This window comes from Stereum hirsutum, assembly GCF_000264905.1.
Source record: "Stereum hirsutum FP-91666 SS1 unplaced genomic scaffold STEHIscaffold_8, whole genome shotgun sequence".
Taxonomy (NCBI): domain Eukaryota; kingdom Fungi; phylum Basidiomycota; class Agaricomycetes; order Russulales; family Stereaceae; genus Stereum; species Stereum hirsutum.
In genome coordinates, this window is record NW_006763138.1 from 209,402 (window position 1) to 235,593 (window position 26,192).

A 26,192-nucleotide genomic window follows, 5' to 3' on the forward strand; every position below is an offset into this window, starting at 1 on the left:
GACAGCGAGGAGAGCAGCGGCACGCATGATGAATTAGATAGTTAGTCGGGGAGAGTGCTAGCGTGTGTAGAGATGTGTGGTGGCGGCAAGGCGAGTCGTGGGGAGGTAAGTTCTCGCTGCCTCTGGCTTATAATGCCCTCTCGTGATACTCACGACAGTTGAACATTGATCGAAAGATAAACGGCGGGAAAACGACGGGATCGACTGCAAGTTCTCGGTGGCGGGGACAAGATTGAACCTTAATCTTTAACCACGTAAGTTTCATTCTCCGCTACCCGTCGCGGAGTTTTCCGCTACACTGCTTTCGAGAGTGCTTGACAGGGACTGCATAGGATCCTATATTTATTGTTCAAGTATTTCTCAATGTTTTCTTGACGTTAATCTTGTTCTTTCGACGCTCTCGCCAAGTCGTCGAGTGTTGGTCCACATGTGAATGGATGCTTACCGACGAGATACTTCCGTCGCCTCCGTCTGCTTCACCCCGACTTGGTCTGCCCATTTGTATGTTCGCCGCTCGATGGACTGCCAGAAATCGAGCGCGCCCGCCTCTGTCAAACCTTGAGCTCTCGTTTCGGTAACCATCTCCTCTTCTGGCTTTTCTTCGATGTGACGTCCCTCTTTGCCTCTTTGTGACATGTCCCGCCCACATCCCTCCTCGCGGTATATAAGGGCCCTCGAGTGCGACCACGTTCCTCCAGGATCCGCCTGTCGAGCCGCCCACATTTCTATCACCGCAATATCACTTCCCCTTCCACTGCAACTTTTTCCGGACACTCTTTTCACCACTATCCTCAACCCCACATCTTCATCGTCTTCAACATGCGTGCTGCTGCCATCCTCGCCTTCACCTCCGTCGCCCTTGTCAGCGCCAGCCCCTTAATGGGAGTCTCTGGGATGCCTGCCTCAGCTGACAACGCCGTCAGCTCCGGCTCTGCTGCCCCCGTCACCGGCTCTGGAGGTCACGGCGCTGCTGGTTAGTTTTATGCCTCATGCCCTTCTCTTTTATGACCTTGTTCTGACTTTGCATGTCTTTGCGCACTCTTTCTTCCGTTTTAGGCGCGGGCTATGTCAACGCCGCTTCTCACAATAGCCACAACTCCAGAGACTGTGGCGCTCCCCCTCCCTCTAACAACGATGGCGGGAACGGTAATGGCAACAACAACGGCGGGAACAACGGAAATGGTAACAACGACGGCGGGAACAACGGAAACAACGGGGACGACGGGAACAGTGTAGACCCCAGCAACTTGCTTGCCTCCTTCTTTCCTTCCGACTCTGGCTCTGGCTCTGGGTCCTCCGGCAGCGGGTTAGTACTACCAACCTCTACTCTCACATCCTTCTCGTATCCGTTTTCTTGGCGTTCACTTACACGACAATATTTCTCATTGCAGGAACAACGGCAATGGCGACGACTTGGCCGATGTTGGGTCGCACAACGGCGAGAACTCGGGTGGCAACGCTGATGCCGCTGCAGGCTCGTTCAACCCCTCAACTGACCCCACGTGAGCAGCCCCTTTCGCGTAGCCTTTCACCCCGCTGATCTTACCTTGTTTCCTCCTTCCCATCCAATTTTTTTTTCGTCTTAGCAGCATCCTCTAAGGCGCCTCCTCATGCGGTCACTGTGTAATCGCTCGATGTTGTATGTCGGTTCGACGTTGAAGACTTTGGCTCCGTTGTGGTGTGGTGTTACTTCGTCTGTAGTTGCGTCTAGTGGAATGGAATCGTGTCTATTGTGACGATCCGGAGCTTCATTTCGCTCTGTGCGTGATAAGTGGCTCAGTGAGAGTTCCAGAAACATCGGAGGCGGTGCGGCTCGGTTTGGTGAGAAGGATACTATTTGGCAGTGGTAAAAAGGGAGACAAAGGAGAGCGAAACCTGAGCAAGGAACACGAAAGCGAGATCGGCGTCAAGGTCACTTTGAAGGTCAGAGCCAATGCGGTTTCGACGATATTTCCGGGAGTCCTACTGCTCGCTGTGATGCTCTAATGAGTTATCTCCTCCCAGACGAGTTGGCGACATCGACCAGACGCGTCTTCGAAGTTTATGCACGTGCTGAGGTACCTTCAAGAAGATAATTGTCGAGATGTCGGGAGAATTCGAGCTTCTTTCCAGAGGGATACCATTGATACATCGAGGTTGCTTTCATTTCTACACGGATATAAACACAGTTTCCCTACGATAGAGAAGCGCCCACAAGCGAAGGCGCCGTGCACACTGCGTCTTTCGTCCGGATCCGATGAACACTCTTCGTTGTGGGGTTCACCCATGCGGCTTCTCGTGAGTCGAGCGTGATGAAGCCTAGGGCGTGAAAAGGTTAGAAAAGTGAGGTTGAAAAACTCGCGTTCGGTCTCGAGTACAGGTCAGGGATGGTCGGGGGAGTATCGTACCTGGTTGAATCGTTTCGAAGATCTTTTTCTTCGGGTTGAGTTGCGAAAGGGGAGTAGCGTCTAGAGGAGTATTCGAGACGTGAGGGGGATATGGCCAAACATTTCAACTAGGGTACGAGGAAGGATAAGGATAAAGACGCACTCTCGAAGTCGGCACCCTCGAAGTAGATCCTCTCTCCTGGCTTAGAGTTCGGCGGTGGGTCAATGAGCTCGATGCCAGCTTCTTTGCCGTCTTTTGAGGTCGCCTGTTGCAGTGGCGGAAGAAGAAGGTGATAGGGTGAGTAAGAAGAAAATGATTTATAGATGTGAGGGACGCACGCAGAGAACCATGGCGAAACTTTTGACACCGCGCATGTTTGCGGGTTTAAGGTTGCACTGGTAGAAAGGAGGTCGGGGTTCAATTATAATACAAGTTGTTTTGGGTGGCGTGTAGTTTGGGAGGAGTGAGAAAGAGGCTTACGACGCCGACGAGCCATTTGTCCTGCATCTTCTCGATGGGGACGTAGTTAACGAGACCTGAAACTACGGTTCGGGGGCCGGTCTCTTCGCCAAAGTCGATTTGCTACCAATGCGGTCTTGGTGAGCATTCGGCAAATGCAAGAATGGCCGTAAGAGCACTCACCTCGACGTAGAGACCGTCGGCATCGGGATGCTTCTTGACTGAATGAGACCGCTCAGAGAGGAATGTAAGCTGGTTGGTGGTGCAGGCAAGGCTCACCATCGACAATATGTCCCACCCGTAAATCGATCATAGAAGGAACAGGTTCACCAGCATCTTCAGCAGGTGCTGCCGCCTTTCCTCCGCCTTTCTCCTTCTTCTTACCTTCTCCGTCTTTCGCCTTCGCCTGCGCGCCTCCCTCTTTCTTTTCTTTCTCCTTCTTTTCCTTCTTGGGCGCCTTACCCTGCTCAGTTTCAGCGGTCTCCGGCTTGCTCGTCGAACCTGTCGCAGCCGCCTCCGTGGGTGCAGCTGCAGCTGCTTTGGCGGCCTTGTCCTTTTTCTTGGGTTCGGGGGCTTTTCGTTCGATGGTGGGTGCGTTGGTAAAGTCTATAGAGACAAGAGAGAAGGCAGGAGATAGTTTCTCCGCAGATTTGCGGACAGAGGGACGGGATTGGATATGATCGAAGTAGCGGGTGAGGGCTGGGTGGGAGAAGTACTGTGGCGGCTGCAATTGAGACTGTCGATGGTGAAGAAACAGCATGAATAAGGGTGAATTCGAAGGACACTAGGAGAGGGAAAACATACGAAGGTGGAATGAAGCGCTCCGTAAAGTGCTGCGTCTGCGGCGGTAAAGTAGTTGCTAACTACATAGGTGCGAGGGACAAGTTGCGCATCGAGTTCCTATGGTATCAGAGTAAGGACTGGCTGGACTGCAGTCACTCTTCGTGCACTTGCCTTCAAATTTTCCGCTCTGGTGATATCTCCCTGCGCGACCTTGTCGATCCACTCAGCGATGTCTGCCTTTTCCTTCTCGGACTTGCCAAAGTCCTGACCTCCATCCTCGGTCGCCCCGATGACGAGATCGCGGAGAGGGGCCTGCAATTTTCCGAGGCTCGCTGCTGCAGACATTTTTCTAGAGAACAGCAATGGTAATCGATGGGGTAGACTTGGTGCTCTGTGATGCAGATGAAGAGAGAAAGTAAAGGAACGAGCGAATGCAAGCCGAGTCAAGGTGGCCATGTGGCGTCGAGAGTTTGAGGAGGATCAGATGGGCGGCGAACATCTTATCTTATCTTGCCGAGGGCCGTGCCGCGCCACCGCCGCTGCACGGATCTCAGGACGAAGTCGAGTGTGGCCCAGGGACAATCCATGATGATGTCTAGACAAATCACCATCCACTCTCAGCTCGAACGTTCGTCTCCTCCTTTGGTACTCTCCCTCAGACCACCACCACCTGCGCCTTGAAGCGACATGCCCGTCAAAGCTGCCTCAGCGCTCCCCATCATCCATATTGCCCCCTGGCTCGAAGATCACAACCACAAAGGCAGGCTCTCCACCTCTGCTGCCATCCACGCCGCTTGCCTTGAATACGGATTCTTCTATCTCGATATCTCGAGCTATATCGACCCACAAGAGCCCGAGGAGCTAGCCCGACTTGCACGCCAGTTTTTCTCGCAACCTCTGGAGGAGAAGAACAAGATATCTCTCAACCGAGAGGATCATGCCAGAGGTCTCTCCTGTTCTTTCTCTGCCTTCTGATGTGCCATCTACAACTATTTCTCAACGCTTATAGGGTATGCTAGACTTAATGAGAACGTCACCAACGGCAAGCCAGACAATCATGAAGGTATAGATTTCTACCGCCCTGTCGAGAGACCCGACAAGTCGAAGCCTCTGTGGGGCGAAAACCAATGGCCTGATATCCCTGGCTTTCGTGAGAAGTATGAAGCATGGGTGGAGAAGATGAAGAAGCTGGGCATAATTGTGATGGAGGCGTATGTATTTCTGCCTACTCGTATCATTCACTGGCATATGACTTATCGGCTCGCTCGGTATCATTTAGGATGTCCTTCGGCTTGGGCATGTCCCGCGAGGAATGGGCAGATCTCCGTGCTAAGGTCGACGATAGCTTTTGGGTTATGCGTGTCATCGGTAGGCAGAGACCATACGCCTTCGGGTCATTTCGTTGACGGGGTGGCAAACTCAGGGTATCCGCCACTTCCTAATGATCACGAAGGTTATTTCTGTGGCGCACACAGGTCAGGAATCCTTCGCGCTACGATATCACTAGCAGAAATAGCTCATTCGCATCATTTCTAGAGACTACGGTTGCCTCACGTAAACCTTGTCTTTCTCCACTGGCCTCATTTTACTCATTTCTGACCCCCCATCGCCCACACCCGCAGATTTCTCTGGGCTGATCCCACAGAAGATGCTCTCCAAGTGTTCTTGCCACAACCTGCAGCGGTTGTCGATGACGAAATCAACAACGGAATGCCCAAGGCAGAAGAGACACTCGAGCAAGGAGTCTGGGTATCTGCAGATCCGCTTCCTGGTTGCATAGTCTGCAACATCGGTGAAAGTGAGCATCGAATCCGTACCAAGCTTCCTATCTGACACAGCGGCGGTCGAATTGACTATTGCTCACATTGACTGTTCATTGCGAATGCGGATGTCTAGTGTGGGAGATCTGGACGAATGGCCTGTACAAGAGCACCCTTCATAGAGTCATCCATCAGGGAATGAACTATCGGTATATATACGCCGCCACTACTTTGCGTAGGTGTCTTTTCTAACCTTTCCCTCCTTCAATAAATTTCTCTCACAGGATCTCGTAAGTTCTTTTCCAATCCTACACCCTTACATTCTCCATTCATCTCCGGATATTCTGTCTCTCATACCGACTTCAAAATTTCCCTAGCATCCCATTCTTCTTCGAACCCAATTTCGACGCTGTTATCGCTCCTCTCGCAGCCGCTCACCGCATTCAGGATGAACTCCCCGGCGAGCACCACCTGAAGAAACGACAGAAGATGAAGACGTACGGCCCGACGAAATACGGCGACTTTCTCCTGCGCAAGATCGGCGGAAATTTCGCGAACGGGGGTGGGAAGGGCAAGTACGATAACTAAAGGTTGATGAGTGCGCATCCCTGGGTTTATGTCGCTGCCACTGCCATTTGAATGGTTCAGGTTTTTATGTCTCATTTGCTATACTTGGTGTTGTATGTTTTCGCGTTTTTCGGAAGAGGTTCAAACACGGTGTAGACAAGATCAGCTATATAACAGGGTTTATAGACGGTGGAAATATTGGGCTTAGTATATGTACTCTTAAGTGTTGTACAACAAGATACTTTACATATGTGGAAGAAAGAATCAAATACAAGTTTGTGGCGGAGGTTGCCCCTGTTTGGTCTTTGGATGACGTAATACTTCACGTTGAGACGGTTGATGCTGTTGATGCGCTTATTCAACGTTTCTGACCACTACTCTGGTGCAATTGGCTCTGGTTGCTTGCTCACAGTCATAAAAACCTGAAGAGCCATCGACTGTGTGAGTGACTCACTCGATGCAATGCCTGATCATGCTGCCTCTAATGCACATCAAATACAAATATAGGCATCTTGTTCGTAGGCGATCAGGTCCAGTACTACATATTCGGCTGGCATATTGGCACTGTACATCCATCCACCCGTCCTAGCAGTCTTGGGGACCTCATTGTAAGTCAGTTCTGTACCCTTTCACTCTGAGATTAACCTGAAACTATATTTTTCTGGACAAGCATTTGGACGTCACATCTGTACCTCTCAACTGGCCAACCCTCCTCAAAACCATGGATTATATCGATATGCCAGTCATACAAGTGTCGACGCCTACGACTCTTCATGTCTATATAGACGCCCCGCGCTTTCAAACGCTTCTACAGTACCTAGAGAGCGGAAGGCAATCACACCAGCATCTCCAACACATTCTCATATCCATGTTCACCGGATACGATTTGAATTCTCAGGAGCAGCTGGCACTCTACTCCCCCTGGACTGTCGGCACTAATGCCCAAACCTGGATCAATTCTCTCCTTCGATATTTACCCCCGTCAGTACAGACTTTCAAGGTGGACTGCCCGTCTAGCACAAACTACGGGAAGGCATTGTTCAATGCTATACAGGAGGCCACTGACGCTTCGGGTCGCCCATGGACAATCAAAGTACACAGGCTCATACTTTGGGGCCATAGGAACGACAAGGATCTCGTCGGGCTGATGTCACATTTCGAGAATGTCCGTCAGTTTTACCTCGCACTCAGCGGCCGTGATGGCAGGCGGGCGACTTTCTTCGAGGGCGCTTTTAACGCGATGGATCTCGAGCTGCTCTCCATATCGATGGACTTCGAAGAAATATCCAGGTATGGGGAGGATGAGGAGGTTTTCGAGGATGACGGGGACAAAGGCAAATGGGAACGGACGTTAAGAGCTTGTTCCACTGTTGCCCAACGCTTCTCGGCAGAGCTGCAGAGGGAGGGAGCGTGTCGGAACCTCGCCGCTTTTAAGCTCACTTTGAGCGAATGGCACGATGGAGTTCGAGAGGACAAGACGACATCGGAACATTTCGTCAGGGCTGTCAGTAGCCTGCACCCGTTGGGTGATAGACTTACTGTTCGGAACCTCGACCTCATCGCGACCTGCGCGAAAGAATATTGCCAACCGCACCGGGTCGGGAATGCCCTTAGCGCTGACCTTGATAGGGTCGGTAACGGCCCTACCTTTCGTCGCAAACCACCCATCGACGCCTTTCCTCGGTATCCGAACCTTACAACCTTGCGGCTGAGTGAATTTGGCCCGGAGCCGGAGATGTTTAGGCGGCTGGGTTGTCAGCAGTTGAAGGAGCTGTATGTCACCATTATCGAGGACGATGAGTTTGGTGACTTGTTGGAGAGCTTGAAACTGCCAGAGCTGGGGAAACTGAGAAAGGTGGGGGTCAGTTTTGGGCAGAAGCCTTATTTCGACGTAGATCCGGACTATTATGATGGGAAGTGGGATCGGGCTGAGATTGAGAGCTCTGCACATATGATTGAGGAAAAGTGCCGCAAGCGGGGTATTAGCATCAACGTCGAGTATCCCCCGGAAAGTGAGGATGAGGATGGCGAGGAAGAGGAAGAGGATGAGGGTGAGGATGAGGAGGACGCGAACGAGGATGAGGACGAGGAGTAAATATAACGCAATTCTGCAGTAGCTCTATTGTGATAATTTCGAGTTAGTTTCTGATACTTTCGTACTCTGGCGTGCATGTATTATGTGACCGTTGTGTGCACGCCTGTTATGCTTGATGACCGTTTTTACCTGACAAGGCCACGCGATGTCCCGAGCTGTACTGGCCAAGATTGGAACAATACGAGGGCTGTGGCTCTGTTTAAGAACGTTGTGCTCCTACCTCGGTGGTCATATCGTCAAATAATCCCTAAGAATAATTAGCGAGCTCAATGTACATTGTACAACAGTTGTATGTGCTTTGATTGATCGCACTGATCAGCGAGTGGTCTCTTCGGAACATTACAAAGGATACAGTATTATAACCGCTTTCGGTATGCCCGAGGTCTTGATACAGTATTAGTTGCTAGATTATCTTCATGAGGATGTTAGTTATCAAAGGCAGGCGATCTGTCTCGGCTCCCTCGTCGCCCCCTCTCGGCCTCCCATGGCCATCCTTCTGCACAATCGCAGCAGACCGCGGCCTCGTCGCCGGCTGATCGCCTCCCTAAGACTCTGCGTACTCTTAGCATACGCTCTCTACTGTTCCTCCTCGGCCTAGGTGGATCGGTTCATCGGGTAGGGATTTGCATAGCGCAGCGGAGGAGAATGTGGGAAGCGTTGACGATGCTGTAGACCTGTCGGAAGGCGAGTGAGACCGCGGTGCACTCTTCTTCTGTCCATCACACTTGCCGTACATTTTCCTATTTAACATCTTCGCTTTCTCCGACTCGTTCTTCGCTTTCCATGGGAGGAACCTGGTATCACCCTCGCCTGAGATGATTGCAACCAAAGCATCCCCCATCCACTCGTCACCCGCACGCCATTCGCTTCCGCAAATCCATCCACGGACAAGAGAGATCGCGTCTGCGATATGACCATAATCCTTCGGCCGCTCGCAATCTTCGTCCTCTGTGTCCTCATGGCCGTCTTCGAGACGAGACCCCAATAGGTGATAGTTGATGTACATGGCGAGCTGGGTCGCGAGAGTTGAGCGAGCGCACGAGTTGCGAGGATAGCGAGACATGATGCGTATTAGGCAGGAATAGAGCGCTGGCGCTCGTGGAATGAGGATAGGTAGTGATGACGATGTGTGGTTGGGGGCGGGGTCGAGTTCTGATGCTGTGAAGGAGGCAAAGGAGGCAGGGAACAAGTGAAGGAACTGGACAGTGCTCATGAGTGTCGATTTCGTCAGGTGATGTAGACGACCTTCAGTGTATAGATCGCCAGAGGTCGCGGCGAGGATATGCGGAGGCTCTGAGTGAGGGAGCCCGAAATCTGAAACGATGGATGAGGCCTTCTCAAGCTGCTCGTCTGCTACTAAATAGGTAAAATCCTGAGGGAGCATCGCGGATAAGTGCATAATGAGTACAAGGTACGAGCAGCTGGTGAAATAAAAAGAAAACAGACTTTGAGAACGACGGGGACTCCTAGTCGGAGCTGCAGTTCTGCGCCCCACTCGATGAGCTGAACGCCGCTGGACAATAGCTGGTCCCGGATCTGGCGTACGAGCTCCTCCGGTGGGCGATCGAAAATAGACGATTCTGTTTTGAAAGACGTCTGGGGAGTCGTGTCCGCTGTCGCTATCGTTGTTGTGGTTCTAGTCATCGTCGTTGTCGATAGCGATAGAGTGGATGGTGATGACTGGTGAAGACAAGGTTGTTGAGGGCGGGAACCAATGGCCCGATGCTGTGGCTGTGTCTTCCCACGATGCTAAAAGGGGAAATACGGCCCCAGTACGGGCGGACCTTTGTGGAACTTACTCGGGAACTGCCACAAGGACTGCCATTCCTCTCAGTTAGCGAGCCTTGGTCATGCCGCCTGCTCAGATCTCTATATCCACGAATACAGAACATCACGTTCGTGCCGCCCATATACTCTCAGAGAGGTCAGCGTGTCTTCACCGCTTAGAATGGGTCTAACTTCAGTCGAAATGATGCCAAAACAACTCATAGTCTCCGCGAGCTTGGATACGACCATGCCTACATCGGTGGTTTTGCGTGGTCTCTCCTCGGTAGCCGGCGAGCAACTCAGATACTTCGCTCTCCCGCTTCCTCTTATGCAATATAAGCGAATATTTACTTGCTCATTCTGACCTAGCACGATATCGACATTCTTATTCAGCCACTGCCTGGACAACCTCCTCTGCTAGCTTTGCGGGATGACTTGATGGAGCGCAGTCCTCATTTCGCCAAAGCAAACATCAAGTTCTATTTCGTGCAGGTGCGCTGATGTCATGTCGCCGGTGTGCGCTTGGTCTGGGCACCTGCAGAGAGTAGATCTAATCCGTTGCTCAACTAACCTTTTAGCAACCCGATGAAATGCTCGATGGAACGGAGAATGTCATGCGAGGCATCAACAATGTCCTGATCGAAACTCTTATGGCCGGGCGTATGGGCCTCCCCGCTGTCGCGAGCCCTACGCATCAAGTCGAGCATACGGAATACAGTACGTACCCATTCATGCTCCTTCAATGATCTTCCTATCACCGCCACACACAGTCTGCGACAATCTACTGAGGTACTTAATACTTATCGTGCACGACCGAACTTTAGGAATCCCCATCCTTCACCCTTCCATCCTCATCCTTACGAAGCTCAAACGCTGGACCGTGAATCGCACCTCGAGTTGGCCAAAGGCAAAGGCAAAGCGCGATACCGACTGGGCAGATATCAAATATCTCATCGCCTGGCTCTCCGATAAGGCTCACAAGATCGAGTTCAACAAGTATGAGGGAAAAGGTCGTGGGGACCTCCTTGTAATGGTGCGGCAAGTCCACCATGAGTTGATCGAGGAGGAGGATGAGGAGCTACTCGTGAAGTTGGAAGAGGTCATGCATCCTGTGGACTGGGAGGATATGAGCATCATCGTCTTGGCTCCGACAGTGGAAGACCCAACACCGATAGTGATAGTCACCACACCGTCAGTGGACGTCCCTACACCGACAACGAACGTCCCCACACCGTCAATGGATGTCCCAACATCGCCAGTGGACGCCCCCATATCGACAGTGGTCGTGGACGTCCCAACACCAACAGTGGACGTCCCCACACCGACAGCGGACGTCTCCACATCGACAGTGGAAAACCCCACACCGACAGTGGACGTCCCCACACCGGCAGTGGACGCTCTCACGTCGAAAGTAGATGGCCCCACACCGACAGTAGATGGCCCAACGCCGACGCCAGAAGAAGGGATGACAGGGTAGTCTGGTCTCATGTGCTCATTGAATTTGGATTTGGGTCTAATTGATACTGCATGGGTATCGTCTGGGCGATGATGATCGAGGAAAAGTGTCGCATGCGAGGAACTAGTGTTGATATCGAGTATCAGCGTCCCACAGTTTTGTACCAGCTCTGCTCTAGTTTTATTTGTTGTCCTACAGTTTTCTACAACCCTTTTCCGTCTATTCTGCTTTGTAGTCTGCAAAAATCTAGCTCACGCAGTACAAGTTCTCTTGCTACAAAACTTGGCACACTGTAACGGGACGCCCTCTGCTCCAGCTGCGTGACCATGAAATTTGTTGTAGAATCATCGATAGGAAAGTCATTCGGACAGTCGAGGTCTCGAAAGACAACAACGCGCAAATCACAGTCACTCTCAGAGCATCGAGCGACCCTGCTACATTTTTGAAGTGAACCAAAACTCGTGTGCAATTGTCCTATATGAATCGGTCCTGAGCCCCAGCACCGACAAATGCAACCAGCGGATTGTCCAACCCCCAGCTGGCTAACGACGATAAGTACTCATGGGGTATGAACATCGCAACTATACCTACACATGCGCATAAGTATCTCATCGCGCCGAATATATCGTCCTCCCCTGCGCCCCAAAAGGACCCTCGCCTCCCGAACTCATACTCCTTCCCCTCGAGTCCGAAGCCGAGATCGAAGGTGGCGGAGCCACACCGGGTCCATAGAGGGTCTGCGGCGGGGGTGAGAGATCCGCTGCGTTCATCGGTTCATCGTTCATGACAATGTCACTCATATCCCTCTCCAGTCCGTTGAGGGGTGACTGGCTGCGTGCGGAGTGATGGCTGGCACTGGCACCAGCGCCGGATTCGTGTCGATGGCCGGGTTCTGTCCATCCTTGGACGAGGGGCACTTGTGTGTACGGGGAGTGCGAAGGAGCGGAGGCAGAGTAGCCGTTACTGGGTCCAGCACTGGCGCCGTCATGAGAGTGGTTATGATGATGGCTGTGGTCGTGGTTGTGGTTGTGGTCGTGGTGATGATAATTGTGGTTCGGCGCGTCCGGAGTCACGCTCCCCGCGTTTTCACGGTCAAGGTGCGAAGGCGACGCGTTATTCGCGCCCGAATTACTGAACCTCCCTCGACTGTCCCTCTTCCTCGTCGACCTCCTGGACGGACTGGCGCTCGCCGAGCCCGACATCATACTCATGTCCACGTCCGCCCCCATCGCGTGCGCACTCATACTAGCATCCGATACAGTTCGGGGACGCTGCTGCATCGACATCGATAACGCCCGTTTCTTTTCGCGCTCAATGGTGCGTTCGCGTCGTTTCGCCTCCGCTTGCTCGCGTTGCTCTGGGGTGAGAGTGCCCGGAAGAGCGGGGATATAAGCACCTGCTTTTTCTTTGCCCTTTCCGTTCGCTCCGCTTTTGGACCGTCCTTTGGACTTGTCTGCCGCGTCGGGAAGAGGGGTACCGGAGCCAGAGGGGTGTGAGTCTGAGGTGGAGGCACGGCCGGCTTCGGGATGGCCTTGGTGGTGTGGGGGTGGGTGTGCTTGAGCGTGTGCGTGTGCGTGGTTGTGGTGAGCGGGGCGGGCGAGTACAGAGAGGGGTATGGTGGGGAGTGAGGGGTCGGGAGGGGGGAGTGGGGAGGTGAGTTGGGTGAGGGCGGGATCTTCGGCGATGAGCTCTTGTTCTTTGAGGGCTCGATTTTGGAAGGCTTTTGTTACGGTCATGGGTTTGGGCATCAATTCTGTGATAGTGCCGGCGATACATACATTGAATAAAGGAGAGGATGTCGTTAGTCACTGAAAGGACAAAAGACGAAGGTTTTGACATACCACCGAGGAACTCCAACTCTGGCCACCGTTTTGGTGAGTTGGCAACGTGAGCTGTGAAGAGATGAGTGAGCAAACGGTTAGCAGTGGAGGTAGCAGGTTACGAGGCCGGAAGGACGAACCTATGTCTTTATAGGTGATAACTGTACGCTGTCTGTCTTCATCATTGGCGTGAATGACTGCCGCGTCGACCATTCGCGTGATGAACTCCTCCTATATACTGAATTAGGGAATCTGCACTTTACCGAAAGGGCGGTGGGAGGAAGGATACGTACGGTGGCCAGTGAGAGTACCAGAAGGGCTTCTCGGGACATGATTCCCGTCTCGCCTACGCAAGGAAGACGCGTCGGTGGGCCGTCCGGTGAGAGCAGAAAGAGAAGACACGTACCATCAGCCCTCAAAATGTTCTCGATACGCAACGGAGGGAATATGGTCTCTCCCTTCTTCCTCGAATAACGCGGAACCGCAGCGTCGACATCTGGATCAATATCCTTGCCCGTGTCTCGCGCCACGGGAGGAGGGGGAGGAGGCGGGGGTGGGGGTATAGAGGTAGGCGCAGGCAGTTCGTCTTCTGGGTCCGAGTCGAGGAGCTGGTCCTCTTCGTCGTCGTCTATCTCAATCTGGTCATAGTGCTGAAGAAAGACGGGTTCCATGGATGGGGAGCGGGTGTGGAAGGGGGAGGGGGATGGGTGCTGGAACCGGACGGACTGGAGGAGATGATGGGAGTAGAGAGCAAGGAGTGCGGAAGGGAGTCGCCAGCGAGGTGGCGTGGAGAGGGTGTTCTGGCAGGAACCGGTGGACGGTCGGCACGCTCTCTCCTTCGTCCCTTGCTCTTCCTGCGCGTTCCAACCGCGTCCGGCGTGGGTTTCCGCCAGATATTCGCGTTTGTGGGTTCTAGTGGTATAATTGAAGCGCTCTACGGTGGCAGAATATTTCTGTCCCAGTGTGGTGGATATTCCTTTTCGTTGGGAATTGCGGAAGATGTGCGGGCGGATGGGAGTGCTGTGATGTGTAGCAATTGAGCGCTAGGTCCAGGCCGGGAACGATGGAGAGATTCCGCACCCAACCAGCGTCCATGTCTTGTCTCTTTGGTATCCTTAGGTTCCAGATGTCAGCTGTAACGCGACTATACGAGCTCGAAGACTTTGCAAGTCAATAACAAGAGGAGTGGCTTCATTCCGCCACAGTGGCGTTCGCACTTGCGGAAGCCGGTCCGAAGGCCGAAATCTGCGGCTTCCGGGCGTGGCGGGCTCCTAACTTCTAACTTCACCTTTCTACGAGCATGAACTACTATCGAGGCGATTTTGTTCACTTTCCATCGCTCACGTCTGGAGTACAACTATGTCGAGACCATTTGCTAGGCAAGTCATAGCTATGCTTGAGGTCTGAGCGAGTCGCTCTCCCGTTGCGGGCACCGAGCTCAAGCGTTCGCTCTCCAGCTACCGACGAACATGGATACATCTCACATTTCGAGCCTGCGGACTCTCCCCAATCTGAGGCTTTGCTCGACGTAAACGCCGGAAATATAACCCTCATACCCCTCGGATCTTTCTGTGTACCCACTTTCTGCGACCTTCACCTTCATGGTCAGCCATACTCACTTCTCTAGATCGCATCGGACATACCCCTCCCCGGCACGAGACCCTAACTTAACTCTGCCTAAGCTCCACAATTTTTATATCAGGGAACTGGCCTCCACCTACCGCTGATGCAATGGCTGGAGGAATATGCATTCAAAGCTGAAGAGAGAATTGACTCGGATCCTCAGCTTGCCCGTACCGTTTATGGCCGGCTCGCTCAACGCCTCGTGGAGAATGGCACTGGCGCTGTCCTCCTGTTCGGGACTATTGGTGTCGATACGAAGTACTTTCGTCGGCATGCGGAGCGCAGAACATGTATTTGACATTTTACTTTGACAGTCTCGTTCTTGCAGAGGAGATGCAACAAGCTGGCATCCGAGCATTCGTCGGCAAACTATCCATGAACCAGAATAGCCGTCCGACCTATACCGAACACGATACACACACATCACTTAATGCGGCCACCTCTTTCCTATCTCGCATGGACGAGTTCGCTCACCGGCACTCCGAGTCTTGTCTAGTCAAGCCCGTGTTGACTCCTCGATTCGTCCCCACCTGTTCGGATGACCTACTCAAGGGTCTAGCCGAGCTATCCCAGAGCAAAGGCGTCATGGTACAAAGCCACCTCGCCGAAGCGCACGATCAAGTAGCATGGGTGAAGGCCGAGCGTGGCCTGGACGACATCGAAGTCTTCGATCGCGTACGTCGTCTCTCATTTCTCCCATTCAGCATCCACCGTCGCTGACTTATAAGCATTCCCAATAGTCAAATTTACTAGGATCCCGCACGATTCAGGCTCACTGCACGTACTTATCATCGCCGGAATTCGACATCCTCGCATCTCGCGGAACCGCCATCGCCCATTGTCCCCTCTCGAACGCCTATTTCTCCGCACGACCGCTCGCTCTGCGCGAGGCTCTCACAGCAGGCGTTCGTGTTGGTCTAGGAACAGATGTCGCAGGTGGATATAGCGCGAATATTATGGATGCTATGCGTTGGGCCGTCGGGGTGTCCCGGATGCGAGACGGAGCGAGGATAGAAAGCGCAGCAGACGGTGCGGGTGAAGGTGGTAGTGTGAAGATTGACTGGATGGAGGCGATGTTTCTGGCTACTAGGGGTGGGGCGGAGGTACTTGGGCTCGAATGCGGTGTTTTCGAGGTCGGGGCACCGTTCGACGCTCAATGTGGTACGTACCACTCGCTCCGGCCTGAAGCTGGACCATACCCTCATCATGTTCTCTTATCGTGTCCTCAGTCAAGCTATTCGACCCATCGAGTGGGCGAGGCGTTGGTCAACTTGAATTTCTCGATGTGGAGTTGGGTACGGCTTCGAAGGATCTGACCGTGGATATGGTCGAGAAGTGGTTTTGTTTGGGGGATCAGAGCAACCGTACAGGGATGTGGGTTCAGGGTCGGAAGATCGGGACCTGGCAGCCTTATCCAGGTGCGTTCATTCACCATGCTCGCAATAGTATTTCACTCAAAGCATGTTGACTAGATGTTGTATTTCGCACTTGTTGACTCCGTTACCTTTCGCCTCCAAAAGCCCTCGGAGTGCCTGATTGATCTGCGTGTCCCAAGGCTGAACTTCCTCGTGTACCTGCAGCGCCACCACATATTTGCTGGATGGTCCTGAAAGTTCTCGATTCGTTTGGTCCGTCATAATCTATGGCTGCGGGACAGCCTTGAGTCGTTAACAAGCTGGAAAGACCAGGGCCTATGGCGGTTATATGGACTCTTCATCCCTGTATGTGTTTCCTGTGCGCCTTCGGTATCCGTCTTCTGACCGTTCACGAATAGATACGCCTGCGGGTTATTTGTGTGGCGACACAGCAGCGTCTAATACAAATATGCTGACGTCATGCTCTGGAAAGAGAAGAGTATAAAGACTGTGAGCCACTGGAAGTTTCGATGCATCCCCCCTGCGAGCATACCCTCCCAGGTACACCGCATGTCGTACTACTTCAGTTTGCCGTTTCCGCTTGTGAATGGGAGGGTTCCTCTTGGTTATCGAGGGGATCCCTGGTTTGATGACGGGACGGTAAGTTACGATCCCGCCGTCTAATGATACCTTCGTGTGACGCTAATAGGTGGTTTCGCAGGTCATCTTACTGGCTGGACACACCGCCTTCAAAGTCTATAAAGGCATGCTCGTGCGAGACTCGCAGGTCTTTGCAGACTTGTTCGCTGCGCCTCCTGCACATCGGTACCTGCGAACGCGGGTGGAAGGATGCGAAGTTATACGCATGGACGAGCCCGTGTCCAAGCTCGCTCCCGTTCTACAATGGATCCACGTCGGGATTGGAAAGTATGCCATCACTCCTCCGCGGTCTTCTACATAGTACACTGACACAACTTATCTGCTCGTGTTTGCGGTCAGACGGTTCCCAGCCTTCGACGACTTCACGAACCTGACATCCATGTTCGCCATGGCCGACTTCTACCAACTTCGCAACCTCCGCGAAATCCTGATCCAACCTCTCTTGAAACACTACCTCGACCGTCTCCGCACCTACGAATCCTGGGACGGCCTCCATCCGATCCCTAAACCGCTCAACCCCGTGCACGCCCTCAACTTCGCGCGTACGTACGAAGTCAGAGTACACTCGCTCGTGCCCATCGTCATGGTCGACCTCACCGTGTTCGTCTCCGAGGCGGAGCTGCTGAGTGCCAGAGAACCGCGCCGCTCGTCACCTTATGCGCCTGGACTCGATCAGTCGCAGGATAGAGATTTTTGTCCTGAGCTCTGGGATCATCATAAGGCTCTGGCGAAAGCCGTCGGTCGTGTGCTGACGAAATTCGATGCGGAGCGTCCGTTCAGTCGGAGGTCGAGGTGTTGCTCGTTCAAGAAGTTTCACGGGCATCTTGTCGAGAAGTTGGAGAAGAAGGCGAGTTTTGGGGTTGGGGGTGGTGAGTGGCTGACGGAGTCGCATGGACGGTATGGGTTGGAGTTCATTCGGTGTGTGAGGACGGATCCGGAGAGAGCGTCGTATTGTGAGTCGTGTTTGAAGGAGGTGGATGGGGAGGTTATGAAGGAGTATAAGGAGTGGTGGGAGAAGATTCCGGGGATATTGGGGTTGGAGGGGGGTTGGCAGGATGAGACGTTGGAGGAGTTGCAGTATGGTGAGCAAGAGGCGTGGAAGTAGGGTTCTGCTTTGAGTGGTGAGTCTGTCTTTCTGTCTGTCCCATCTCCATTTTTGCTGTCTGATTATGCGTGAGACAGGATCCTTGTATTATTTACGACATGACGACTGTCTGTATGAATATTTTGTAGGATTTCATTTTTATCACTATATCATGCCCTCCTGCAGCTCTGCCCCTGAGGGCAATGCTATCATGTGACAGGTTATTGAAATAATTGTCGTTTACAGGCGTTTTTTCCGATATATGCTTGTAAGGACGTTCATGTGCACAGAACTGTGAACCGAAGCGGCCACGCTGGGATTGTCAAGGCATCGCACGGTGACGCTACACCTGGCAGCAGCTAGTGTGCCACCTGTGCCAGTCTATTGATAGGTCACCACAACCATGTCTGGCTTCTTGTGATGCAGTGCCTTCAATATCCGGGAGGTTTGCATGGGCTTGGCACCGGAACGGCCGGGTCAGGGTTGCGTCGGACCCGTTCTCATCGCCTGAGCATCGCCCTGCCAGTGCCCTGGCAGCTCCTTCAAGTCACATACTGATCCATTTTGATCATAGGCGTCGTAGTCCACTCCTGCACGCGCTCTTCTTCCGCGCCTCAGCTCGCTTGTCATAACTTAGCAGGAGATGTCTCGAAGCTCGGGTTTCCTTTCTCACCGGCGTATCCTGGCGTATCCGAGACTAGCCTTTGTATCGCTCGACTGACAGGAAATCGTGCACATTCGGCGTATCTCAGACGGGCCCAACTCGCCGAATAGTGTCAAAAAAAGGCTAACTACCACAGGTCATTCAATATACAGACGTATCGTGCCGGCGCCAGGCGTCTTATGGCATATGTAGATCAAAACACTCGTATCGGGCGGTGGGAGTCCTCATGATTCTTAAGATGGGCGTTCGTGGTTATACGCGATCCTCTTTTCCTTTTCCCCCATCTTCTCCCTTGGTCCCCTGCTCTACGGAGCCTTCCTCATTGCTATGCCTTCTCCTTTGAACCCAGCCGTGTCGAACAATGCACGAAGAACCTATGCTCCAGTCTCGGCCGCACCGTCTTCCGCGGGTCTCCTTCCACCCAGCTACAGTCCATATCCTTCCTCCCCTTCACCGCCATCCACGTCTCGCTCCAGTCCTACACATGACATCCCACTCGCAATGCCCAGTCCGACAGTTGACGAGAAGTTCGCTCTTATGGGTTCGCCACAAATGAGCCGCATGAGAAATTCGAGTAGTACGACCTCTGCTTTTTCCGTTGGCAACGTTCCGATCAACCACGGTCAGTATACTCCGAGTCCGCCGCCCACGAAGGAGCGCGTCACACCTTTTCCCACCAAGGCATGTCTTCTTTTGCGGCCATCCCGAACGTCGACGATTTGACACGGGCGTCTTTCTCTAGTTTGGCTTATCACCAGATCCTGGTGCATGGGGGCTAACCACGGCTCCGGAGCCAGACGATGCTCTGCATGAACCGGATGCTCTGCGAGACTCCAAGCGAGATTGCGGTGGCAGTATATTCTCAATTCGTGGGCTGGTGAATGTTGGTTGTTTGTTCCTCATCGTGCTTGGAATTCTCGGTGTCTTGTGCGTCTTTGCTTCGATTAATTTTTGTCATGCGTGTCAAAGCCGAACTAATAGACGATCTCCTAACAGCGCCGGATACCCAGTTGCATCGTATTTCATCAGGAATCCAGTATCGAATGAAGGCGCGTTTGGTGTGGGCGGGACGAATGCTACTGGACAGGTGGGGCATTTTCTTCTGAGCATAACGATGCCATTTATACGCGATTGTTCAACGATGTCGTGCAGGTGCCCGCAATGGCCAACGGCTGGGGTCTCGTCGATGTTGCTACACCGGACTGGGCTCGCACCCACACCTCCTTCGTAGACGGCAGCACCGACTTACAGTTGGTGTTCTCCGACGAGTTTGAGGTTGATGGACGATCCTTCTATCCTGGTACGTTCATATGTATACTCAACTATTTGATGCAACGTACTAACAGCTCCTAGGGGATGATCCATACTGGGAGGCTGTCGACTTGCATTACTGGCAAACTGGGAATCTGGAGTGGTATGATCCTGCAGCGGTCACGACCAAAGACGGAGCGTTGGAGATCACGCTCTCGAAGAAAGAAACGCACGGATTGGACTATCAGGGCGGCATGGTCACGACGTGGAATAAGTTTTGCTTCACTGGAGGGCTTCTTGAGGTCGCGGTCACCATGCCAGGCGCCGCTAACATCTTCGGGCTTTGGCCTGCAGTTTGGACCATGGGTAACCTCGGACGAGCAGGCTATGGAGCGTCGCTTCACGGCATGGTAAGTCCTCGTTTGTCCATTCGCATACGTTCGTAATCCTCAATCAATCTGTATTCTTAGTGGCCTTATTCCTACGATTCGTGCGATGTGGGCACCGTGGCCAACCAGTCGATCAACGGCCAACCTGAAGCAGCCATACAGAACGGAGACCCATACAACAACGGACTACTGTCATTCCTTCCAGGTCAAAGACTTTCTCGCTGTACGTGCAGTGGTGAATCCCACCCCGGTCCATTACACAAAGACAAAAGCTATGTGGGACGTTCTGCACCTGAGATTGATATGTTCGAGGCTGAGGTGCGCTTATTAGCGATACCTTTCCCGACGCGCTCTCCTGACAATAGTTCACCCTCAGGTCTATAATGATGAAGGCGCTGTGTCTCAGTCTGTGCAGTATGCGGTATGTCCGCCCTTCTCTCCAGCGGTGCGCCAAGGTCTGACTCCCCCCATCAGCCAATGAACTATGAGTATGTTTGGAAAAATACAAGCGGAAGTTACGAGATCGTCGACACTTCCATCACGGTACGCAGCACGCGTTCTCTTGCTCTTTCACTTTGGCTCATTGATCCTATGTAGGCAGCAAACACATACCTTGGCGGCGTTTACCAACAAGCGATCAGTAGTGTCACTATATCAGGTGCGTAACGCCCTGGATTCTTATATCGTTTTTCTTACCGTCGCCTAATTGCTGGCCGATTACAGATCAGGATTGCTACGAGATAGGTGGGACAGGATGTTTTGTTGTTCACGGTTTCGAATATAAACCGGGTACGTGAGATCCATGTTTACCGCCAACTCGACACTAATCCGTACTTGTAGGCTTTGGAGATGCAGTCAGTGTTTTTTAGACTCTCACCTTCTGGCTTGCAGAGAGGAGATACTGACATTGCAACTAGTATATCAACTGGATAGCGAACAACAAGACATCATGGGTTCTCAATGCTTCTGGACTGTCCGCAGATTCGAACACCCAAATCAGTGATCGACCAATCTCCCAAGAGCCAATGGTACACCCCTCTACCCTTCCTCGTGTCTGCGCGTGCTAGAAACTGACATATCTGAGCAGTATATCATCGCGAACCTCGGCATATCTACAGGCTTCGGTGCTGTTGATTTCGATCATCTCACTTTCGTACGTTTTGTCTGCTGACCACTCTATGAGACACCTTCACAGTTCTAACGTCTGAACTCTTCTTAGCCTACAAAGATGAGAGTGGATTACGTTCGAGTATACCAGCACCCAGATTCCGTCAATGTCGGGTGCGATCCGAAAGATTTTCCGACCACGGCGTACATCAAACAGTACGTTCAATCTACGTCTGAGATTGGGTTGGGCCAATCTAACTTCCTCATCTTCCCAGGTATTCTGAGGCCTATACTAACCCCAACTACACGACCTGGACTGGAGATATCGCAGACGGGGGTTTCGGCCAAACATTCCCGAAGAACTCACTCTGGGATGGCTGTTGAGACCCTCCATTCATTCACATCTACGAGGTACTCTGTGGCGCTGTTCACGTCTACCTCAATTATGCCCATTTATACCATACTTACGAGCCACCGTCTGTCTCTTCTGCGCTAACGTCATTGGACTCTTCCGCGTATTTATGGGCTTCAAGTTCTGCTGCCGAACCCTTAGTCGATCTTTTGTTATACCTGCTGCCTACGCTCGCTCTCCTCTCCTTTTGACATGACATCTTGGATGACCCTAGGATTGTATGTAATTGACTGTATGGATGAGACAATATAGTATACCACAAATTGTCGGAGACCGATTTCCTCTTGTAACGATGTACTTACATAGACTGCAAGCATGGTGGCCTGCTCTAACACGCCACACTGTGCAAGTGACACAAAGATAAGATAAGATCTGAATTCAGCGCCATCTATGATCTTCAAATCCTGGCCGTTGTTGACCGTCACGAACGTCTTCGCCACTCTCGACGCGTCAGGATCCATGCTCTCGCGGGTCCCCATCGCCAGCACCAGCGCCGTGCGCGCATTCAGCACCTCCGCTGTCGTCCAGCGTGGCATCACCTCCAATATTGGCAAGCAGCCCATCAAATACCCCAACAATGTCACGTTTACACCCAGTGCGACCTCCCTCTCCATACAAGGTCCTCTCGGCACAACCTCCATCCCCCTAGAATCCTACATGACCCTGAAATTCTCCGAGCCCGAGACTCTCGAAATCAGCGTGGAGGATTCGAAGAAGAAGAACCAGCGACAAATGTGGGGCACGACTCGCACTCTCATCAACAACGCCATTATCGGCATGACCGAGGGTTTCTCCGTTCCTCTATACCTCGTCGGAGTGGGATACCGTGCGGCGCTGGAGGATGACCCAAGAGGGAAGGAATTCGGTGGTGGTGGGACGCGGTTGAACATGAAGCTGGGTTTCAGTCATTCGGTGATGGTTCCGGTGCCACCTCATATCAAGGCGGACGTACCATCCGCGACGAAGATTCAGCTGTCGTGCACGGACAAGCAGAAGTTGGGGCTTTTTGCGGCTGAGGTTCGTGATTGGCGGCGTCCAGAGCCGTACAAGGGCAAGGTATGTCAGTTCCTCATCACATCACGGTCTCTTCTAACGGCATCTCCCAGGGTATCTTCATCGGCAACGAGACCATTAGAATAAAAGCTGTCAAGAAGAAGTAGCCTTCTAATAGCATCTTTCATCTCGTCTACTATCCTATAGCCCTTGCGAAGGTCCTCTTTCAGGAGTTTCGTCGCTCCACAGCCGAGGATATGTGTTGAACCTCTTTTGCAACGGCACTCCGAGGCTATCCACACCTCCCATTTAACCATCTTATGAGGCGTTTACTCGGTTTGACGTCCCAGACTAGGTGGACAAGCACTCAAAATGGCCACCACCCCGAAGTAGAAATCCAACGGCCGTGATGCTCAGGACCCGGTCGATGCAATACCCAGACTCTAACAATGGCTCTGCTTCTGACAGTTGTTATTGCCCGTGGAAGCCAGTTCGCGATTGAACCGTTCTGTCGACCCGTTTTATGGCATACAATTCCGCAAGGTTGGTTGGTTGTTATAACTATCAAATCCTCGCTGCCTGGCCCTGGTCCCAAAGAAAATTTGGTACTTCGACGGTCTGATGCACGGGGACATGGTCAGCCTAGAGGACAGACCTGGTACAATTTTCGATACTACTGTCTTCCTTCCCGTCCATGTGGTTGCTGCCATGCGACACTGACCTCCAGTGTTGTTTGGCGCCCACTGGTAGACGTAAAACCATGTCCGTCAACCTTGTTTGCTCGAGTTGGCGACGCGACGGTCGAGCATTTGATTCTATCAGACTTGTGTCCCTTTGAATATATTCCTATTCAGTAGTTTTGCCGCTTTTTCTTGGATGTCGTCTCAGAGCTCTTGTTCGTACTGAATGGCAGTGTGGCCCAACCTGAATTGTGGCGCTTCGCAGATGGGTCGCTTTCTTGAGATCTAGTTGGTATAATCAACATCTTCTGTCGATAAATTCAACGCCCATGCCATACCCTATGTTGAAGATGCAATGTGTTCCTCCGAGTCCACTGCAGGTCCACTGAGCAAAGCTCGAACGGAAAGCCCGTTCAAGTAACGCTGTCACACCGTGACGCGCTCTGAACTCGCGACGCGGAGGAATTGAAGAGTCCACGACCAGCTCCTCTCTCTTCCTTGCCATGTTCTCCGTGTTTCGCTCACGAACACCGTTCGTCCGTACCGCGTCTCGACTATGTCGGTTCAATAGCACGTCCACGACCAGCACGACCAGCACGACCACAGTCGAGATTCCCCCCTCCGCCTCGACTTCTACACCCACATCCCTTGCTGCCACTACGGTCACTACTGCCATTACGCCTGGAACAAAAGCCGATGGCGCTCTTCGTCCACATCTGAACATTCCTGTGAACCCGAAACATGGACTCTTTGCGTTCTTCCGGAAGAAGGAAAAGGATGGGGAGGTGCAGTATGAGACTGTGGAGGGAGAGGAGGTGATGTTGCAGTCTGGTGCGTCTTCCTTCTTCCTTGGCTTTGTTCTTATTGACGGCAATTCACCATCTGACTTGTCGATTTGCTAACTGTAGGACGTGCATGGGAGACTGCAGAGCTCAGGCGAAAAAGCTTCAGGGATCTGCATACGCTATGGTATGTCTTGCTTCGGGAGCGGAATTTGCTCGCGACGCAGAGGCACGAGCTGTCCCGACTGGGGGCACAGAGGTTCATTGGGAACGAGCTTATAGCTCCTCAGGACGCGCTGGTACGTTCCTCTTCGTTCTTCGTTCTTTATTCATCTCTAACTACATGGAACTCACGCTCGCGTCACTTCAGTGCCGGAAAAGCATGGCGCGCATCAAGGGTGTTCTCCAAGAGCGTCGGCTAGCCTATGATGCGGCCGCGAAGATCGTCAGAGATTACAAGTGGGACCAGAAGAGGGAAGAGCAGAAGGCTTGGTCGACGCACAGGAGGGAGAAGATTGCGGAGGCGAAGGCTCTGGTTCAGGCGAGGAAGGCGCGGTCGGAGACGGTACGACGGGCGATGTTGAGGAAGCAGCAGGTTCGGGAGAAGAGGTCGCAGTCGCAGGACGTTGGGACGAAGGCGTTGAAGGGCCTTTTGTCGTGACAGAGCTCATGATATACTACCGCTGCTACCGTCTAATCATCATCTCCCTTCGCGCAACTGCCATGATCATTGGGGTGTACTGTGTGCATGCAAAGTCCTCCATCGATGTTTCTGTTCTTCATCCCACTGCTTCATTTCTCCCGACACCCAGCAATCCTTGACCGTCGGACTCTCGTACGTCTCCAGCTGTCGAGCTCCTTTCCTCAAGAGATGCTCGATGGTGCTCACGTTGCGCGGCGAGACACCAGCGGATTGGGTCCGGAAAGACCAGCGGACGAAGAGACTGAACTTAGGCTGTACGTTCTCTGGCTTCGTTCTAACCATGCGCAGAGCCCTGAGTGACGATGAGAACGGTGACATCGAGAGGGAATTCGACCATTTGCTTACCGGCGGTAGAGTGCGAGGACGTCCTTCTGTAGACCGGAGTGCCGCACTGACATGTTTGAGGACCTCTTCTATACCCACTGCAACAGTACTAGTCTAAGTTACTTCAGATGTCGACTATAGTGGAACGTATGGGCTAAGCATGGTACAGGTATGAGCTCGAGCCTGCCCTCGCGTCCGGAGACGCTGAGAGAGCGAGCACACGAGATTGGCGCGGAAGTTGCCGCGTGTTCTGTTTACTGAGTGATGTCGCGTCGACGCGTCTGTTGACGCGAACCATCTACTACTTCGTGCTCGACTCTTTGTGGGGGCATGCTTGCTTCACTCAGGCTATCCACAAAGGCGACATTGCTGCATCCAAAATTTGCATCTCCCCATGTACGACGCGTAGTCAGCACGGCCGCCTCGCCGACCGTTGGTGGAACCGGCGACCCATTCACGTATTGCGAGGACTTCGTGCGCAAACACGATTACGACTCTTTCATCGTCTCGCAGTCATGGCCGAGAGAGAAGCGGAAGGGTTATTTTGCTTTGAAGGCTTTCGCAGTGCGTCCGATACCCATGACTTTCGCTTCCGTACCTTGCTGACATACCCCGCTCAGGACGAGCTCGCGATGGTGCAAGACTCTGTCTCGAATCCTATGATTGGGAAGATGAGGATGCAGTTCTGGAGGGATGCAGTGAAGGCCATGTCAGATGTGCGCACGTTTTGAAAAAACTAGGCTCCGGATGTTCGTAACTTTCCGTCGTAGGGCAGACCGCCACATCATCCAATCGCGTTGGCGTTATATGAGACGGCGCGGACATCTAATCTTGCATCGTATCATTTGAAGAGAATAGTAGACGCTCGGGTACGTCTGCTATGAATACGATCTGAAAAGGTTTCGCTGACAGAATGCTCGAACCAGGACGCTGAACTCGATGCACCGGCTCATTTGACGATGGATACACTTACAGCACACGCCGAGTCCACTTCCTCGACCCTTTTCTACCTGCTCCTGTCGCACCTCGGCCTATCCTCAGAAACCTACTCACATGCTGCTTCTCACCTGGGTGTGGCACAATCGCTGACA

The 26,192-nt window shown here is 52.7% G+C and overlaps 11 protein-coding genes across 11 annotated transcripts; 7 read left to right on the forward strand and 4 right to left on the reverse strand.

Moving 5' to 3' along the window:
• Positions 1–819: 819 nt before the first annotated feature.
• Positions 820–1,506, forward strand: STEHIDRAFT_111418 (uncharacterized protein; the record flags this gene model as incomplete). The annotated part of the gene is made up of 3 exons (XM_007304676.1): positions 820–973; positions 1,057–1,306; positions 1,392–1,506. The coding sequence occupies 3 exons, from the start codon at positions 820–822 to the stop codon at positions 1,504–1,506; spliced, it is 519 nt and encodes a 172-aa protein (XP_007304738.1).
• Positions 1,507–2,094: 588 nt separating this feature from the next.
• Positions 2,095–4,050, reverse strand: STEHIDRAFT_147423 (nucleic acid-binding protein). The gene is made up of 9 exons (XM_007304677.1): positions 3,781–4,050; positions 3,631–3,726; positions 3,106–3,562; positions 3,010–3,047; positions 2,848–2,949; positions 2,706–2,762; positions 2,530–2,632; positions 2,388–2,447; positions 2,095–2,298 (listed from the first exon to the last, which is right to left on the reverse strand). Exons 1-9 carry the CDS (start codon positions 3,952–3,954, stop codon positions 2,174–2,176), a joined length of 1,212 nt encoding a protein of 403 aa, XP_007304739.1. The 5' UTR covers positions 3,955–4,050; the 3' UTR covers positions 2,095–2,173.
• A 246-nt stretch (positions 4,051–4,296) lies between these two features.
• On the forward strand, positions 4,297–5,957 carry STEHIDRAFT_131526 (Clavaminate synthase-like protein; the record flags this gene model as incomplete). The annotated part of the gene is made up of 8 exons (XM_007304678.1): positions 4,297–4,555; positions 4,619–4,820; positions 4,889–4,977; positions 5,033–5,084; positions 5,146–5,163; positions 5,232–5,407; positions 5,506–5,578; positions 5,747–5,957. The coding sequence occupies 8 exons, from the start codon at positions 4,297–4,299 to the stop codon at positions 5,955–5,957; spliced, it is 1,080 nt and encodes a 359-aa protein (XP_007304740.1).
• Positions 5,958–6,337: 380 nt separating this feature from the next.
• Positions 6,338–8,060, forward strand: STEHIDRAFT_147425 (uncharacterized protein). Its single transcript, XM_007304679.1, has 3 exons — positions 6,338–6,377; positions 6,444–6,544; positions 6,607–8,060. Exon 3 carries the CDS (start codon positions 6,658–6,660, stop codon positions 8,029–8,031), a length of 1,374 nt encoding a protein of 457 aa, XP_007304741.1. The 5' UTR covers positions 6,338–6,377; positions 6,444–6,544; positions 6,607–6,657; the 3' UTR covers positions 8,032–8,060.
• A 533-nt stretch (positions 8,061–8,593) lies between these two features.
• On the reverse strand, positions 8,594–9,675 carry STEHIDRAFT_111421 (uncharacterized protein; the record flags this gene model as incomplete). Its single annotated transcript, XM_007304680.1, has 2 exons — positions 8,594–9,403; positions 9,478–9,675. The coding sequence occupies 2 exons, from the start codon at positions 9,673–9,675 to the stop codon at positions 8,594–8,596; spliced, it is 1,008 nt and encodes a 335-aa protein (XP_007304742.1).
• A 188-nt stretch (positions 9,676–9,863) lies between these two features.
• Positions 9,864–11,519, forward strand: STEHIDRAFT_121822 (uncharacterized protein). Its single transcript, XM_007304681.1, has 3 exons — positions 9,864–10,290; positions 10,377–10,515; positions 10,623–11,519. Exons 1-3 carry the CDS (start codon positions 10,237–10,239, stop codon positions 11,273–11,275), a joined length of 846 nt encoding a protein of 281 aa, XP_007304743.1. The 5' UTR covers positions 9,864–10,236; the 3' UTR covers positions 11,276–11,519.
• Positions 11,520–11,573: 54 nt separating this feature from the next.
• On the reverse strand, positions 11,574–14,462 carry STEHIDRAFT_168871 (uncharacterized protein; the record flags this gene model as incomplete). The annotated part of the gene is made up of 7 exons (XM_007304682.1): positions 11,574–13,007; positions 13,096–13,146; positions 13,215–13,305; positions 13,368–13,420; positions 13,481–14,094; positions 14,292–14,366; positions 14,419–14,462. The coding sequence occupies 7 exons, from the start codon at positions 14,460–14,462 to the stop codon at positions 11,863–11,865; spliced, it is 2,073 nt and encodes a 690-aa protein (XP_007304744.1). The 3' UTR covers positions 11,574–11,862.
• STEHIDRAFT_131530 (Metallo-dependent hydrolase) lies at positions 14,375–16,336 on the forward strand (the record flags this gene model as incomplete). The annotated part of the gene is made up of 7 exons (XM_007304683.1): positions 14,375–14,453; positions 14,532–14,678; positions 14,757–14,955; positions 15,012–15,372; positions 15,438–15,858; positions 15,927–16,115; positions 16,278–16,336. The coding sequence occupies 7 exons, from the start codon at positions 14,375–14,377 to the stop codon at positions 16,334–16,336; spliced, it is 1,455 nt and encodes a 484-aa protein (XP_007304745.1).
• A 2,034-nt stretch (positions 16,337–18,370) lies between these two features.
• Positions 18,371–22,936, forward strand: STEHIDRAFT_139689 (SKN1-domain-containing protein). The gene is made up of 17 exons (XM_007304684.1): positions 18,371–19,141; positions 19,203–19,387; positions 19,457–19,547; positions 19,613–19,760; positions 19,814–20,121; positions 20,182–20,418; positions 20,477–20,521; positions 20,575–20,643; positions 20,698–20,758; positions 20,824–20,889; positions 20,941–20,954; positions 21,018–21,128; positions 21,188–21,253; positions 21,320–21,423; positions 21,483–21,544; positions 22,002–22,675; positions 22,726–22,936. Exons 1-17 carry the CDS (start codon positions 18,788–18,790, stop codon positions 22,777–22,779), a joined length of 2,649 nt encoding a protein of 882 aa, XP_007304746.1. The 5' UTR covers positions 18,371–18,787; the 3' UTR covers positions 22,780–22,936.
• An 859-nt stretch (positions 22,937–23,795) lies between these two features.
• Positions 23,796–24,735, forward strand: STEHIDRAFT_157337 (MRP-L47-domain-containing protein; the record flags this gene model as incomplete). Its single annotated transcript, XM_007304685.1, has 3 exons — positions 23,796–24,123; positions 24,201–24,373; positions 24,445–24,735. The coding sequence occupies 3 exons, from the start codon at positions 23,796–23,798 to the stop codon at positions 24,733–24,735; spliced, it is 792 nt and encodes a 263-aa protein (XP_007304747.1).
• A 66-nt stretch (positions 24,736–24,801) lies between these two features.
• Positions 24,802–25,175, reverse strand: STEHIDRAFT_58727 (uncharacterized protein; the record flags this gene model as incomplete). The annotated part of the gene is made up of 2 exons (XM_007304571.1): positions 24,802–25,069; positions 25,123–25,175. The coding sequence occupies 2 exons, from the start codon at positions 25,173–25,175 to the stop codon at positions 24,802–24,804; spliced, it is 321 nt and encodes a 106-aa protein (XP_007304633.1).
• Positions 25,176–26,192: the final 1,017 nt, after the last annotated feature.